Source organism: Eumetopias jubatus, unplaced genomic scaffold (assembly GCF_037043125.1).
Source record: "Eumetopias jubatus isolate StellerSeaLion01/CBP00866 unplaced genomic scaffold, mEumJub1_p1.0 scaffold_2, whole genome shotgun sequence".
Classification (NCBI taxonomy): domain Eukaryota; kingdom Metazoa; phylum Chordata; class Mammalia; order Carnivora; family Otariidae; genus Eumetopias; species Eumetopias jubatus.
Window position 1 is genome coordinate 113,370,479 of NW_028274808.1, and position 18,542 is coordinate 113,389,020.

General features: G+C 37.6%; 1 protein-coding gene across 1 annotated transcript in view; it reads left to right on the top strand.

The window, feature by feature from the left end:
* Window positions 1–18,542, top strand: part of COL25A1 (collagen type XXV alpha 1 chain) — a 452,975-nt gene that overhangs the window by 265,440 nt on the left and 168,993 nt on the right. Inside the window, exon 5 of the mRNA XM_028121315.2 lies at window positions 10,719–10,736. Coding sequence (XP_027977116.2) covers window positions 10,719–10,736 — 18 coding nt within the window. The remainder of the gene's footprint in view (window positions 1–10,718; window positions 10,737–18,542) is intronic.

The window sequence follows — 18,542 nt, forward strand, 5'->3', positions numbered from 1 at the left end:
CCCACTTAACTTTGTTGATAACCTTGTTTCCTAATTCCCTGAGAAAATAGAAGCAATCAGAATACAGCTTCCATACACTCCCGCCACCAGATCTGATAATCTACTCACCTCTGTACCCTCCTCTCCTCCTGTTACAAGGGATCAATTGTCCCCTCACTTGTGCAATTGAGCTAATTAATCTCTCTGCCTTGCTCAAGGCATTGTTCTTGCCATTGCCTCCCAATCCCATATCAGTGATTTTTCCTCCTTCCTGGATAATTCTATTGGCATAAAATGAAGCCATATCTTCCATCTTAAACAACAACAGCAGCATCCTTGACCCCATACTTTTTCCCAGACACCATTGCATTTGTTTACTACCACTGCCCTACACAGCAAACCTCATAGAAAGAGTTGTCCACAGTCACCAAAGTACTGTTTTCTCATTCTCTCTTGAATCTAACAAGGCGTTCATCTCTACCACTCTGCTGGAAACATTTTTGTCAGGGTCACTGATTATCTTCACCATGACAAATTTAGTAGTCAGGGTTCAGTTCAAATTTTACTGGACTATATTCAACACACTTGATCGCTCCCTTCTTGAAGCCACTTTCTCGGCTTATATAACTTTCAAGATTCTCCTCCTACCTCATTGGCCTCTCCTCAGCCTTGTTAGTTCTTTTTCTTCTTCATGGTCTGTACATGTTGGAATGCTCGAAGGCTCAGTCCTTGGGCTTATTTTCTTCCTTATTTTCATTTACTCAGTAGGTGATCTCATATAATTTCATGGTTTTATATATTATCTATATCTCAAAGGCTCCCAAATTTATGCGTCTATCCTGGACTTCTATGAATTCTAGTCTTGTATATCCAACTTTCTACTCAACATCTCCACATGGGTGTTTCATGGACCTCTCAGACTTAACATGTCTGAAACCAGTTCCTGAGCCTCTGCTCTCCAAAGCTGCTCCTCTCGCAGCCTTTCCCCATCAGGAAATGATATCTCCATTCCTTTAGTTGTCCTAGGCAAACCTTGGAGTCATTCCTGACTCCTCTTTTTTCTCACACTGCCCCCCCCATTCAATCTGTCTGCAAATCTGGCAGTTACTTGAACACCCTATCTCCGCCTTACTGGGCACTCCACTTGCTGTTCCTTTTTCCCCTTTTCCTCTGGTTGGACAGTCCTTCTGTGACCACCCTATAAAAGGGTACCCTCCCACTGAATGGCTCTTATAGCCTCCTTATCCTCGTATATTTTGCTTCTTAGCTGTTATCACCACCTGCCACATTCTTTATAAACGTTCTCTTAGAGTCTTACCTCTCCCAAGAAGAATGATAGCAGGGACTTGGTTTTATTCACTATATTCCTAGTACCCAAAGAATGCCTGGCACCCTGGATGTGCTTAACAAATGTTAACTGAATAAGTAAACACTCAGCCTTACTCTTCCCACACCCATCACATGCCCAGCAAACTTCAGAGTCCCTTGAGATTCAGGGCATGGAATACCTCCATTTTCTGCCTCTTAATATCCTAATGTATCTGTATCTACCCTCACTTTCTCCTCTTCTCAGACAAAATGATGCCCCAGCTCCTGACCCTTATTCTCTGATGCCACTTCCTTTGTGTTCTCTTACATATTTATTTTGCTTTACAAGCTGTTTCTTTTTTTTTTTTTAAGATGTGATTTATTTATTTGACAGAGAGAGACACAGCGAGAGAGGGAACACAAGCAGGGGGAGTGGGAGAGGGAGAAGCAGGCTTCCCGCCCAGCAGGGAGCCCGATGTGGGGCTCGATGTGGGGCTCGATCCCAGGACCCTGGGATCATGACCTGAGCCGAAGGCAGACGCTTAACGACTGAGCCACCCAGGCGCCCCTACAACCTGTTTCTTTTTCTCTTAGCTAAGTTTTCTGTCAGTTTGCAAACATTTTCAAATCTTTCTCACTTTCCCACAAAAACAAAGGAAAAAACTGTTCCTCAGCCCTGTGTCCCTTTTAGCTAATTTCCTATTTCTTTTCTTCCCTTCACACACAGTTACTCAAAAGAATTGTCTGCACAGGTTGGCAAATTGTTGGTATACATATTTTCTACTTTTTACCCTTTGCTGGTTAATCCCAATACCTTTCCCAATCAGAACCTTCTTGTAACCCATTATTCCAGGCAGCCATTAATAATCTATCACACTCAGCACTTCAAATGACACCTGCTTGCCATCTAAGGAGCTTGTTCTTGTCTTAATTTCCTCACCTCATTCAATTACGGTAAAGATTCTGACTTCCCATTGATTAAACACAATGGACTCTTTGTGGTCCTCATTTTAATTTCCCTTTTTGAAATTCTCTCCAATCTTGACTTCTATAACTCTAGTTGTTGTTATTTTTAATTCTTTTCCTCCTGTTTCCTTTCTGGGACACTGTTCCTCTCTTGTTCTTGAAATGTTTCTATTTCTCTACCCAGGGGTGTATTTCTCTTTTCCTGGGGTGAATGATTCACTGGAGAATTGATGGATAGACTTAAGGAGGTTTCTTTTGTGTGTGTGTGTATGTGTAAAATTTTAAGTGTTTCATGTATGGATATTTCTCACAGCAACAATAACTTTTAGTCAATTCAAAACAGGGTTACGAATCACTGCTTCATGCTTCCCTGGGGGAATCTCTTCCAAACCCATGGTTTCAGCCACCAGCATGATGCAAGTGAGAGCACAAAAGGGTTCAAGTCAGACCCATGTTCATATTCCAGCTTCACCTTTTAGAAGCTGTGTGATTTTGGGTACCCCAACCTCTCTACAACTTGGATAGTTCAGTGACAAAATGATGGAAGTAATCCCTAATTTGTAGGATTATTGTAACAGAAGTGTCATTTATAACACTCTTGGTGCCTTATGATAGTCTGTAAGTGGTAGTTATTACGATGCAGCTCCAGACATCTTGGATCTTAAGGCACATGATCTTCTCAATTTATAGAACCTCTTCTCCCCAGTTTTAAAATAAGTTTTCATACTTAGGGTTCTTTCTCACTGGAGCAATAAGCATTATGTGACTCAGGCATTATGAACTTATTGACTCCATTAGCACTCATGTGTTAATGCAAAACATCTAGAATAGGCAGCTGCAGAGAGCACCGTTACGTCCATCTTTTGTACAGTATTTAGAAAATTGGAATTGGGCACTGACGTAAATTTAATAAGCCTGACAGATGTTTATAAATTCGTTTCCAGTATTTATCTGGAATAATCAAAATAGCACGCTTTTAAAGATGTTAATAAACATCTTTTTATTTTGGAGAAACCAAATTATAAGATACAATGCAATAAAAATTGGCAAGGCAGTAAAAATTGTCTTTGCATTCTTCAAAAAGCATGGGTTTTTAAAACTATAGAAGCTGAGCAGGTGTTTCTCCTCACATATATTCTGTATATTTATTGTGTCCTACTAAACATGTTTGTAAAACTTGTCATTTATTTACACCTTGATAGCCCTTCCTGATTCCATGCCAGTTGGCGAAAAGACTTGGATATGTATTATGTTTTAGAAGTTTGTTACAAACACTGATAGCCTAAAGCATGTTCTTCAAATGACTCCATGAAATAACACAGCTAAATCCCCAAACCTTTGCAAAATAGCAAAGGTTCTAACAAACTTGGCCTAATAGGGATCCCTATAGTATGTGGATCCATGCCTTCTGTCATCAGGTGACTGACTCTGGAACTCTCCTGCCCCCTTCCCTATTCCTAGTCTACTCCTAAAAGGGATGTGGGACATACACTGAAAGTGAATTCAAAACCTTTACTTATTGAATTTTGAAGAATAGTTTTAATAATTTTGCAACATTCTTCCAAGTGATTAAAAACAGCCTGAATTGGGAGAAGTTGGAAAATGGAATTCAAAATTACTGGCCTAGATCTTTGAATAAAATAATTTAGTTTGGAAAAAATTTAACAACCTAATTAAGATTCTGTTTAAAAGTTTTCTGCAGTGAATTAGGTATTGTGTGATAAATATTTTTATAATCAAGACATGGGGCTAGTAACATTTTGAAAAGTGTAGAAAACTCTAAAGATGGAAATAATTACCCGTAAGTCCACCACCCAGAATTATACATTTTCCTCTCTTCCTCCTCCCATCTCTCTTTTCCTTTCTTTCTTTCTCTTTCTCTTTCTTTCTTTCTTTCTTCTTCTTTCTTCTTTCTTTCTTCTCCTACCTTCCTTCCTTTCTTCTCTTCATAGAGATAGATTTACAAATATATGACAATAAATACATATGTATTCACATGTAAAATTATATCCTAAAAATGTATAATCTGTATTTTATATACCACAATATAAGTAAATAAAATATATAAGTTCATAACTGGAATAACACTGAATTTTCAGTGTTGTATCATAAGGAAATAATATATATTTATAAGTAGTAAATATAAAATAAAAACAAAATATAAAAAATATAAACATCTATATATTTATAAATATAGAAATATGTAAGCAAAAATCCAAATCAACCTCAGTAGAATGGTAGGCATCTAATAAATTCTAACATTATAAATTAATGCAGAGTCTTTATCTTTCTTGTATTTAGTGTGTGAAATTTTTAATGACAAAACATGCACATGATAAAATTCTTTACTTTTCTGTGTTCTCATTATGAACATTTAATCTTCAGAAAGAAAAGATAAATATGGTATTGTGTTAGAAAATATAATAATGGTTTTTAATTATTGTGAGGATTTGTTAATCTGTATATGAGTAAATCTTTAAGTAAGTTATGTTATTTAATTATGAAAGGCAAATATCATGGAAGAAATCTTCCATTTTTTAAAAAGATTTATTTATTTATTTATTTGAAAGAAAGAAAGAGAGAGAGCACCCACATAAGTAGGGTGAGGGACAGAGGGAGAAAAATCTCAAGCAGACTCCCTGCTGAGTGCAGAGCCTGACGTGGGGCTCGATCTCACAGCGCATGAGATCATGACCTAAGCCGAAATCACCAGTCGGACACTTAGCCAGGCACTGAGCCAGCCAGGCACCCCAAAACCTTCCATTTTGAATCAATTTTTGTTTTCTTTATATTGAACCCAACAGTACCATCTCCATCTTTGCTCTCACTCTTTCTCTCAAATTTTAGAAAAGATATACCCACCAAGCTTGAGACAATAGCTTTTTTTTCCTCTGGAGTAGAATATGGCTTTTCTTTCCCAGAATTAAAACCACCATGGATTAAGTAATTTTTAAAAGAAAACCTTAAACTGAAATACTCTTATCTAAGTAGTATTATGTGAATGTTGCTAAAGTAAGAATTATTAATATCTATCCTGTAGGGTAACACAACAGGCAGTATAAATTCTGAATAATGTTTATTTCAGCCAAGCGTGTAAGTCCTTGGAAGCATGAGCTGCTTATACAGACATTGAGAGATTATGCAGATCTTTGCAAAGTCATTTTTTAATTAATACACATAATCTATAACACTTTATTTCTTCAATTGCTTTTCTCTATAATATATCATTTGCATGTTAATTTGTTTTTAAAATTAATAGACACTTTTTATCTAAATTTGAATTAGCAGAATGAATTGTTGGTATTGGTTTTATATGCTACTATGAATTGCCATGCTATATTTGTATAGCATTTTATAATTTACAAGTAACTGAATTTAATATTTTCACATGAATTGGATATGGAGGCTTAATCAAACTAGGGAGTGATTTTTCTTCAGGATGGAACTCTCATGACTTTTGTTCAGTGGCATGTGTATAGGTATGTACATCCTCCTCTGAGGTCTCTGCCAGCTTCTGTCTTAGTTCCATCTCTATTATCTGGATAAGATTCCATTGAGGGGAAAGATTTCTTCTTTGACATAGATGTGTTTATTCTGCAGTGATGAGAAGCAAAGAGACTATTAGATTGAGAAGGGACATTTTAAAAATATAATCCTGTAGTGTAAGAATAGCAGACATACTAGTAGTTCCTTAAAGGTACTAGACACCATCTTTGGACCAGTCAAAATAGTCTAGCCTTTTAGCAATTTAATAATTGTTTCTGAAGTACCTTATTACTTGGGCACTGGGATACTGGAGATGAAATGTCAACAAATTCACCATGTGGTGAGGATGGGCAAGATTCCTCTTCCTGGTACTGCAAGGGTAGAGTGAGTGTATCTGTTCCACTTAGTGGCACAGACTCTAGGTCAGCCTGAGATTCTTAAAAGGTTGAGGAATCCCACCAAGATGGCTTAATGCTAGGATCTATTGGTCCTCAAAACATCCTGCCACCAGGACGATCCTGTTGCCACTCAGAGTTCCTATGATGTTCTAAAGCTTTACCCGGATGCCTACTTTAGATGCTATTTTCACCTGAAAAGAAAAATAAAATTGACATCCGAATGTGTGGATTTGAGACTTTTCAAGAGATAATGAAGTTACAGTAATCATCTTCCAATGATCTTTTTAGACAGTAAGGGTTCCAAAATGCAAAACCTAGAAATTATTATTTTGAAGTATTGTCTTTCAATTCAAGGGAATGGAATGAATCTGCATCTGAGGGTACTAAATGTAGTAGCAAGCTTGGGATTGATAAGGATGAGTTTCTAAGTTATTGAAGTAATTTCTTTCTAATTACCTTGAAGCAGAGGTAACACCTTTTAGAGCTGCATGAACAGTACTAATATTCCCTCAAGTTTTTGTAAATCAGAGTGTTTTTATTTCAGAATTTATCACAATAAAGATGTATGTGGGTCTGTTATCCTAATTAGTATTTCAAAGTAAGATTGTACTTTGAAAGTACAAATTTGTGTGCCTAGATGTGCATGTGTTAATGGAAAAACGGCATTTTCCCATCTGAAAAGGAGTGACACAGATTTACCATCCATAAAAAAATATCATGTAGTGAAACTAATTGCCTCAGTCAGAAATCTAAATGGCTTTGTCGATTTAGCGAAGGATGTTAGCACTTTCTGGCAGCCATAATTGTGATAACAGCCTAACCGAACGGTTAATATGGCTCTTTAATTGCCTAAAGTAACAATACGTACTCAAATGATAGGTCATCTCATTTATCAGGCTCCATTGTGGTTTATTTGCCTCACAAAACTTTCAACTTCCTTTGAACACTTTTCTGTCAGGCATCAGCTACTGGCTGATTGTTTTCTACCATGCTGTTCTGATTACCACTTTTTAAAGTCACTCCTCCTGCTGTTTCTTTTTCTTCACGCTGGTGCCTTAGCTGCCTGGAGGGCATTGCATCGAGCTGTTGACATACAGTAAAGCAGTGACTCACGGCACTCAGCATTCTCCACCTTTGCATCTATTTTTCAAACTTCAGTATTTCTGTGATTTAACCCTTGGGGTGGCTCTTGATTATCCTAGATTTGAGTTTTAGAAACAGCTTGGTGATTTGCTTGGGAAAAGCATCCTTTTAAGGAATTCCATTTTTAAAAATTCAACGTAAGTTGTGTTATGTAAGCCTTGATAACTATTCATTAGGAGTGTGTTTTAGAAAACCAAAAAAAATTAACTTTCACAGTTGATTACTAATAAGGTTCACTACCCGTAAATTAGAATAGACTAGAAAAATACCCACAGATGAATGAGAATACTTGGATTTCTCAATGAACTACTCAGAAGCAACTTACAGGAATTCTGAGATATTTCTTTTGGTGATCTGTCTGTGAAGAAGTCTTCATGGCCAGTGTCCTCAATCACCAGGGAGTTTCTGAGATGCTGTTCACTTTTGGGCTCTTGTCCAGTCTCCTTCTATGCTCTGCACTCCCATAGGGGAAGCTGGCACTGCCATGCCCACTGAAACCTGTCCTCTGATCACTTTTCCTCCTTTATCCAGATAGCTCTATTGGGAAGACTAAGAGACTCCAGCCATTAGACTGTTTCCTTACAATGTTCTAGGCGTCTGCTGGGGAATCTTTGTTACATCCCACGGAGTGAGAAGATTTGATGTAGGCAGTCCTGGAATCTTGTGTAACATTTGTAAGCCTTGCTCTGTGTAATCCACGTTTTAGGGAGAGTTATCAAATTTGTCACGTTATATGCATCGTTTTGGGGGGAAGCCTGTCTACCAACCCACTTCCATCCCTCCTTTTCATGTTCCCCACCCTACACACACACACACGCACACACATGCACACACACACACACTCACTCATGCACACCATAGACAGTTGAAGTTCATATCACATATTACAGTAGTCTGAGTTTCCTGGTACTATATAATTTATAATGCCTATATAAAAGTCAACTTTTTAATCTTACTGTCACTTATGGTTTGTTTTCACCACCACCAACATAAAGTCCAGAACATGTGTATTTGTCTATAGTAACATATAAATATATGTGTACATTGTACTAAAATCTTTTGTTCAGTGCAATGGCAGGAATGCCACATTTTTTAAAAGATTTTATTTATTGGGGTGCCTGGGTGGCTCAGTCATTAAGGGTCTGCCTTTGGCTCAGGTCATGATTCCAGGGTCCTGGGATCAAGCCCCGTATCGGGCTCTCTGCTCAGCGGGAAGCCTGCTTCTCCCTCTCCCACCACTGCCCCCGCTCGTGTTCCCTCTCTCGCTGTCTCTCTCTGTCAAATAAATAAATAAAACCTTTTTTTTAAAAAAAGATTTTATTTATTTATTTAAAGGAGAGAGAGCATGAGCAAAGTGGGGAGGGGCAGAGGGAGAAGCAGACTGCCCAATGAGCAAGGAGCCCAATGTGGGGCTTGATCCCAGGACCTCAAGACTATGACCTGAGCCAAAGGCAGACACTTAACCCACCGAGCCACCCAGGTGCCCCAGGAAGGCCACATTTTAAAGACAGGAAAAGTCTGTCATCTGTAGAACAATCGTAGGAATCAAACGATCTCAGCAATGATGCTAAACTCTATTCTTTTGTCAAAAGTATTTCTGATTTTAGACAATCCTACCTTTGGGTTTTCACAAAAAAAAAAAACAACTTATAAAAGATGTAATGTATTCTGGGTTTCTTTGAAAGATGCATGTTCACATTTCTGAGTTTGCATTAGTTTGAAATTTCAGGAAGATCAGAAGCTTAAAGCATCCAGAGAGAGAGGCAGAGTACAAGTGGGAGTGGGCACGTATTGTAATCTCGTCCATTACATGGATCTGGGAAGTTCTGCATTCGCATGTGGGTGGAGAGCCTTGCCTTTGTAGGTTCCCCATGTTTAGTGCTAATTTTAGGTTGTCTGTTACCCTCAAGAACTTTGGCTGACCTGGTTTGTGCACAGGTATCAGTTACCAGACTGGGTGGCTGCTTGTTCTAGGTCTGCATCTCCAAGCAGAGATTCACACTGTTGCTTGCAGTCCAGGAGTGGTTGGGAAGTTTAGAGCATCCACTCAGTTGAAGGGTGCTCTGATACCATTGTGGATCTGAGCAAGTCTGTTGTACAACTGGGGAGGCAGAATGACCTGGTAGAAAATGCATGAACATTGGCATCAGATTTGGGTTTAAAATCTGGCTTTTCCACCTATAGACTGTGTGACTATTAGTTTATTTCTATGAGCCTCAGTTTCTTCATTTGTAAAATGCAGAGCAGTCATAGGGAATAAATGGACTAATATGTCCAAAAGTGCCCGGTACTTGGAAAGTTCTACCACTATAATACAGGAGTGGTGTGAGTAGCATCCACAGTAACTGGTTTAGCTTCCTTTCCTGGCTTGATTAGGTAAAACCTGGCTAACCACATTTTCAGACAAAGCTCTTAAAAATCATCTATTCTATCCCCAGTCAGAGAATAAGTACCTAGAGAAATTCCAAGCCTGGAGAGGGTCTGAGAAAGAGAGAGAAAGGAGAGGGAGGGAGGGAGAGAGAAGGAGAGTGTTCTTTGGGAGTTGTATTAGTTCTGTGCTTTTCCATATTGATACTCAGTGGCATACAGCTGGTACAATGAGACTGTACACTATTAATTTATTTTTAAAGATTCCTTAACTCAGTGTACACTTTTTCTTTCATCTCATCTTATATGAAACACAATTAGAGGTTTTAAGAAGGCGATATGTAATCAATGCTTTTATTCACAGGTGATTTTCCTTGAGAGGCATTTACAGTTATGCTGCTTTGAAATTTTCATCAGCTTAAACAACAAGAAAGTGACAGTCAAATTGAATTAAATTGTCCAGTGATTCCATGATCTATTGACCAAGTGAGGAGTGATGATGCACTTTAATTGAGCCTAAGGCTTCTTATATTCTTTTAAAATGCCCTTAGGTTGGATTGTACAGAGTAAAAGATAGGTATTTATTTTCAAAATTGACTTAAGGTATTATTGAAACAATGAGAAATCCAAAGACTCCGGGAATTCTAAAACTAAAAATATCTGCCTCATTTTTTCTTGTCACTGTGCTCTTTGAATAGTAACTCATAGTAATAGTCTGTGCTAGAAGGCCCTCCATTGAAGTAACCCATTCATTACGATAACGTAGTTCACGTTTTCCTTCTTTTTCTCCAATTTAACTCTAGAGCATACTAAAGCCCTTGAGTCATTTTGGAGTTAACATATAATAGACCATGATAGCAAGACTTCAGATAAATCGCATAGAATAAAAATATTAAGATATAATATGATTTTTTAAAACCACAATGTAAAATTTGTCAGTAGTTAGTATTATCTTCAAAAACATTTTGTAAAGATTTTCAGAACTAGATTAAGTTTTGCTAGTGAAATAGTCACTTAAAAAGGCAATTTTGTAATTGTTTTTCTTTTTTCTTTTTTTCTTTTCAATTTCAGGGTCAACCTGGTCCTCACGTAAGTGAATTCTTTTCCTAACAAATTAATTTCAATTTAGGATTTCCTCAATGTGGAGATTTTTCTGCAATTTTTTTCAATGGCTATAAAAAAGCTATGAACCAGTAATCATGACACCACACAGTAGACCAAATATTTCCCAGGAGTAAAGCTCTGGGGCCTCTCCAGGGTTGTGTGAGCCACATCAGCTGTTGGGCCAGATGGCAAGTTTAACAATGTACTATCATACAAAGCAGAACTCTTTAACTGATCTGAAACAGTGCCACAGGACTTTAATGTAAGATAAAATGACTTAGTGGATGTCGGGTATGAACTGGTTTGCGTTAGGTACTGATTAATCATGTACTAATAATGTTGCCGTAAATCCACACAGACTCTGATTATTGAGACTGTGATCATACCAGTGACTTTTGATTCATTACAGACAGATACTGAATTTGATCTACATTTTCAATATAAACCAACTGCTGAAGACATGATTTATAATTAAATGTGAATGCAGTCAACAGAAAAATCTTTAGAGCTATAAATCATATTGAAGAAAATGAGGAAATTTGAGGAAGGGGAAGAATGTGTAGGAAGATGAAAGTCCAAAAGAAGGGAGTTGTCAGAAATGAAGAGTCGGTAAAAAACAACACACTCAATATTAATACTGATTGTGGTCTGTAGGAAGCTATGGAGAAGGGAAAGCCATTATTAATGTTTTACCTTTAACACCATGGTACCCATGAATAACATAGCTATTTATTGAGTTCCTCTTACGTCTCTTTCCCCTTGATATGCCAAATGCCTTGGATTATTTTGTAAATAAATAATTTTCATGATATCTTTGTGGATCAATATCCAAATTGTTTGTTGTGGGCTAATTCTCATACTAGACCATGAGAATATTATTATAGTTTTTATGAGCTCCGTGTCTAAGGCTATCTAGCAAAACAAAAAACCCCATGTACTCTCATACCACACTCATGAGAAAAAGTTTGGTGTGTAATTAGTTTATATTCATATCAGAGAATACTCTTATTATTTGTGATTTCCACTCTTATTTTCTAAGTTGGCTCAATTATTGGAGGGAAAAAAACCCAGAAAAGAAAGTTGTAGCTTATTTCCTAAATTTGAAACTGCTGCATTATAATGGGATGAAGTCAAAGTAAAAGGTGCTTTGCATGCTTTATTTTATTAATGCTTGAAACAGCCCTGGAAAGAACCATCTCACACACACACACACACACCGAATCAGAAGAGATCCATGGACTCACCTGGGGTGACACCATAAAACTAGGGGCAGAAATAAAGTATGTCTGTAAAAACCTCTACCCCTGTAGCACTCAGCTCTCAAGAGAAGGCAAAAAGGTAAAATAACAGGGGAGAGAAGGAGTTGGGGTGCTGGTTTTGAGATTATTATGATCTGTAACACATTTTAAGTATTAATAGGACCTCTGTCTTAGCTGGGATTACCTCTGCCTACCCTAAAGCAGTCTTTTAGATAAGGATTTGGCTACAAGTAATTTCTTTGGAAGACAATCCCAGTAAGCATCGTGAGGGAGTAGGGAAATGACACAGGAGAGGCAAGAGGGCCAGGAAACAGATGTATTCCTGAGGAAGCTGTGAGAGACCATAGAGCTTGTCTCAGAACTGCCCACTGAAAGGCCGGGGAAATTGATGTATTTATCTACTAAACTCCCTTGCTCTATTGTTGAGAATTGTGCCTGGGTGTTAACTCCCCGGCACTTCTGGTGTGGCCGAGAATGTCCAGCGCTCTCCAGCTGCTAGAGGAATGCAGGCAGCCGTAGGACGTGGGGAACCTGTATCCTCAAGCTGCCTTGGAGGGAGGCAGTGGTGAGGGTTGGCACCTACATCTGCGACAGTGTCCAAGTGCAAGAGTCCTATAGACAAAACAAAGAGGGGAAATTTCAGATATGGGTATAAAGACTTGGAAAATGGGACAAAAAGACAGCATTGAAAGCATATTAGTTAATGAGATGTTAAAGAAAATAGCTAAGAAGAAGGACATGTTCATAATAAATCTTGAGTTCACAGCCACAGTTAATGAGCAGAGGAAAGATGATAAACCAGTGACAAACCAGCGTAGGGAGCCAAGAATGGGCAGAACATGATAAATCACTGTAACCAAGACTTGAAAATATATCATGGTTCTTAAAAACGTAAAGTCTATCTAACTGTCTGTACTTGAAAACTTTGGAACCTTTCAAGGAAGATAGAATTGGCATTTTAAAATTGTGACTTGCTCTGGTTTTCCTTCACCTTGGCTATCTGTTTGCCTTTAGTGGACACTCGAATCACATGATCATTTTGTTCAAAATGTCTCCCTCTTGTCACAACAAAATGGTAAGCCATGGATTCAGGAAGAATTGGCATGAGGGGAAATGCAAAGCCAGGAAATAACTCACATTATCTTTCTATGGCACAAAAAATAGGCAAAGAGTTGTTGGTATGTCCCCAAGGAAAAGTTTTGACCTACCTCTTAACTCTATATCATCATCATAACATTTTTCAAAAGAAACTTCCAATTTTAGATTTTAAATTAAGTAATTCTTAATGGAGTTTTAAATTTAGTGCTTAATGATTATTAACTATGCACTGAGATTTTTTATAAATTATAGATGTATCTTGATATACAGGCTCCTTTCCATCTGTATTTTTATATTCCCTACCACCTATCATAATGTATTACTTTCCCAGCCTCTAATCTACTCTTGGGAAATTTCTTCTGCAAAAAGTAGAAACTAAATAGGCTTTTACCTCCAAGAACAAATTTTGTCTATCTAAAAATATGAACACTTAGAAATGATGTAGTAAATGTGATTATCAATATGTGCAGCAGAGTTATAGTATTTTATACAATTACATCTTACGTTACCAGTTACCATGAATCCACTTTTTCTTTGAGTAAATTTATATAAACTACACATTAAATCTATTTAATATATATTATAATGTATATACAGTAAATAAGCAAGCAGTGTACTTTTAAAATCTAAATTAGGAAATTTTTATGGATTTTTAAATGGTTGAAGTTTTCTTTTATTTGATCAAATTTCTCTTAAACTGTTCATGTTCTGTTTTTTTGTTTACTAAAAATGATTTTATTCACATACAGTGTGTATAGTGTGTACAGGAACTTATAATTTGGGATATGTCTTCCCTTTTTTTCCTTCAACTTTTTGGTGACTTAAAATGATATCCACTTTTTTCTTGAAATATCTACTTCTTTAATTTCCCTAATTTTATAAGATTTCTGAGCTAAAATTCTTCATAACTTATTTTTTGCTATTTATACATGTAAGTTTCAATGCAACTAAAGTGCCATATTCCTTCCCTGCTGATACTGCTCCTCCCTTATCCTTGGATCTCCTTAGCACATATTGTTAACTGTGGGGAAAGGAAAGAGCATGAACATTGCAAAACTTTCTCTTTACCCTCTCTCCCCATCTCCTTTTGTAACTAGTTAAGGGAGGGAAAAAAAAAGAAGAAAGTTTGCTACTTAAACAAGATTTCTCCAAACAAGTTCCCTTAACTCGTCCTCAAACCCAAGTTTCTCACCCAATCCCTGAGTCATAACCATGTCACTGAGGGACGACTCCTTAGCTGGACTACCTATTGCACTGAAAATCCATACTCCCACTGCCTGCGTAGCATTGTGAGAGATACATTTCTGAAATCCCAAATCCCAATTCACAGTGGATTTTCCATTAAGATAGCATTACCAAAACTGTTTCTATTGTACAATAAGAATTTTTTTTGGTGCATTAGGAATATGTTTTTGTGGATTAAGCTGGGAACATAAGCCATATTTTATTAGGATTCCTGTGGGAAGATACAATCAGATTTCCAAACAACTAACTTCAAAAAAAAAAAGTTGTCAATGTTTGAGTTGAGAGATTGCACATCCTTTAAAGTTTACTAAAGTACTTGGACAGAATTAGAATTGGCAACTTGTTACTCATGTGCAAATATTTATGACAGTAGAGTGTTCTTGCATAGGTTGAACATTCCCACGTCATCTTATTCATGGTATTATTCAGTGCAAAACTCTTCCTTAGAGAGGGAAAGGCTTAATTCTGCTTCTTTGGTATGATGCCTTCTTTAGTTAGGACTTCCAGATTAATACGGTTTTATTTTGTAGGCTGATGGTAAAAAGGGAAAATGTCTATTATTCAGGGGGTTCTTCTGATCATCTTCCAAAAGCTGAAGACAGCCTAGATGGATTTAGCTTAGGTTGTTAAGATGAGGACTGCAAAGCTAAATGGCAGGGATAGTATGAAACTGAATACGAAAATAGGCCTCAGGGAAGAGAGGTGAGTCTTTGCATTTACCTAAATGGGTGAGCAAATGGTTCTTGACAAGGGAAATGAGACGGTGAAAGGGTATTAGGAAGAAAGAAAAAAAAAAGGCAATTCTAGCAGCTGTGGTTAAGATGGGAAAAGAGGCAGGAAAGTGAATGGAGAGAATGCTGCTGTGAATCCGTCGTATCAAAGGAAATCAAATCCTTGGAGAGGAAAAAGAATGGGATAGAGTAAATAATGTCAGACACGGGGGAAAAATGGCTGGGTAAGAAGAGAAAAAATAAGTGATGAGAGAGAGCAAGTCAGGGAAGAAAGGAGGAAAAGAAATGAGAAAAAAGACAGATGGAGTTTGTATTTCAAACTAGAGGTCATGAAAATTATTTGGGAGGTGGGGCAAAATTAATCTATTGAAATGAAAGTCACCCTACTATTTGTTTATTAATTCATATTAGCACAGTTTAAGTCAACACCTCAAGGATTATTTAGCTCCTATGTACAAGGCACAGCAATAAGGCTGTGAAATTGTGGTGAACAAGATAGACCCAGTCTCTGTTCTTTTGACAGTTCTTTAAATAGTAGTCAAGGAGAGTGTTGAAGTTCTCTCAACTCTCGCAGATCCACCATTCCAAGGATGAGTTCAATCCCACCTACAAATCCTGTCCAACACCTGCACATCTGGAAATCCCCAGGTGTAATAGGGACCTTAAACATGAGGCATTTAAGAAAACGATTTTCCAACATGCAAGTGACCCATTGCTCTAAGTGTGGTCCTGGTGCCATGCCTTAGTTCTAATGATTGAGTTTCTGCCCACATTCAGGCACCTCTGTTCTGATAGCTGAGTCCTGGCTCCCCATGCCTATCATTCTCTGTCTACGTGATGCTCTTCATCCCAGGTCCTCCGTTTCCTCTCCTCTCTACTACCAGGTGTGAGAGTCGAGGTGCTCATGCTCTATGCAACCACGGTGAAATCCTTCTTGCTCACTGCCTACCTGACAGAATCCCACATTTCTATGCCTTTTGACCCTTTTCTTTTGATCCTGGCCATTGCCATTCTTCATGCTGTGAGGACATGACTCTTGCCTGCCTGGCCAGACATGACTGCAAGGGAGGTGAGTCAGGAAAGTGAACATTCAACTTTTTCCTGTCTTGATGATGGAGATGTTGAGGGGTAGGCTAGAGCATAGTGGCAGCTAATATCATCCCATATATGTCTGCTGGATAAAGTTGTTCTGTTATGGTTCTGATGATGTAAGTCTTCTGACTCCAAAACTTTAAATTTCAATGTGATTACCACTTAGAGGCCAACAAAATCTAATTATTTGCCCGACATTTAAATCCTTTGATTTGGCCTGTTGTTCTAGCCCTATTTCCCACTAATTTTTCATTTAATGCTCTGAACACTATGCATCATCCAAGCCAAATACAACCATGTATGTTTTTTTCTCTTCAAATATGTTTTTCTTCATTTGTCTTCTTAGAATAGCCTTTTCTCAGAACTGTTTTCCTCTTAGCCCCTAGATATACTCAGTTTCCACACGTTCAGATATGGTCACCTTTCATACTTACATGACACTTCTTCCATCAAGATATCTGCTCTTTCTTTTGCTGAATCTCCACAACACTTTATGTGTACAGCTTTTTTTTTTTTAAAGATTTTATTTATTCATTTGTCAGAGAGAGAGAGAGAGCACAAGCAGGTGGCAGGCAGAGGGACAAGCAGGCTCCCCGCTGAGCAAGGAGTCAGATGTGGGGCTCGATCCCAGGACTCCGGGACCATGACCTGAGCTGAAGGCAGATGCTCAACCTACTGAGCCACCCAGGTGCCCCTGTGTACAGCTTTTTATACTCCTTTACACTAGAGGGGCATAGACAGCGAAGCCAGATAGACTGCAAGTCAAACCTTAGGTTTTCACTTACAAGCTCTGTGACCTTAGGCAAGTTACTCAATCACTCTGAGTCTCATTTTCCCCATCTGTAAAGCAGAGATAATAATTTCTTACCTCAACAGATAGTGTGAGTATTAAAATAATATATGTATAACTTTTAATGCAGTGCCTCGTACATGACAGGCACTTAGCGAATACTAATTTCCTCCATTGTACTTTTTCCTCTTTCTATTATATCATAGTCATTTATACACATCCCTTCTCTCTGGACTACTAGCTTTTATGGTCTTCAAGGGCAGAACTATGCCTTCTCTCATCTTTAGTATCCTCCATAACACTTCACTTAGTACCTGGTACACAGTAGATGTTCAAAAAATAATGTTGAGTTATGAATGGTAAATGCAAGAGTTTAAGGAAAAGGAAGCTGAGGAAGAGAGAAAACTCTCAGCTCTTCATGATTCTAAATACCCTGTCAGTAATACCATGTGTCATCAATAATGCCACTTAAAACAGGCCTCTGAGGTTTCAAAGCTCTGAGATTTTATTGAACATTTGTCAGTTTTAATATCTCACTTCCACTTGGTTTGGAGAGTTTGGATACCTTTGTTTCCTTTTATTATAGTAGTTTATTTATATTGATATTTAATATTTGGTAAAATAAACAGATAGCCTTAACCCAGGGCCATACTTAAGATGTACTATTTTAGTTTTTAACCATTTATTTGTAGGGTTCAAGGCTTATCTTTGATTTTTAATAATCAAGACAGTTACAGAAAGTAGTTTCTGGTGGTTGTGTTTCATGCCACATTTCTAAAACAATAACATTCTCCCACTAATAAATACTTTAATAGAAATTATAGAAACTAGTTTTAAAAAACCTTCTCAGGAGTCCATCTTGTATGCATTATAAAGATACAGTGGCCTTTTCTTCGTCTCCAATAACTCCATCAGTATGTTCAGTAGAAGGTAGTGAGATAGTCGAACCACTGTATTAACTGAAAGGTACCCCTTCTGTACCAAGGGCATTTCTTTTGCATACAATTTTCAGAATTTCAAAGCCCTCCTCATAACTGTCCTTTGGAGTTGCATGTGAACATAAAGGAGATATAATTCCCTTAGGAATTTGGAGGACTAATGCGGCGTGTATGTTGTAATTCTGTATTACTCAGTGAGAAAAAAATGTAAGAGAAAACCACAAGCAAATACCATCAGACAACTGCACATGAAGGCGTGTGGCTTCCATTTGTATTTTTTCAAATGCACTTGAGAAGAAGTAGAAGATGTCACATTGCCTTCCCCCACCCCAAATCCCTTTTTGCTGTTTTGTTGTTGTTCTGACATTGTCACTGCCATTTCACAATATTTTACTAAAATGTAAAGAATCAAGCTGTGTGTGTCTTATAAGGAATTATTCCCAAATAAAACAGTATATTTTGGGACAATATTTAACTTTCTGTTCATATGTTTTTAATTATATACTAAGCTCCTTCTAACCTAACACTTTAGCAATTCCCATATTTCATGTTTGTGTTCCAGTCCAGCCTTTTTCAGATCCATATAGTCTCACTTGGGGGCAGGGGGAGGACATGTACATTCTCCAAGAAATTTGAAA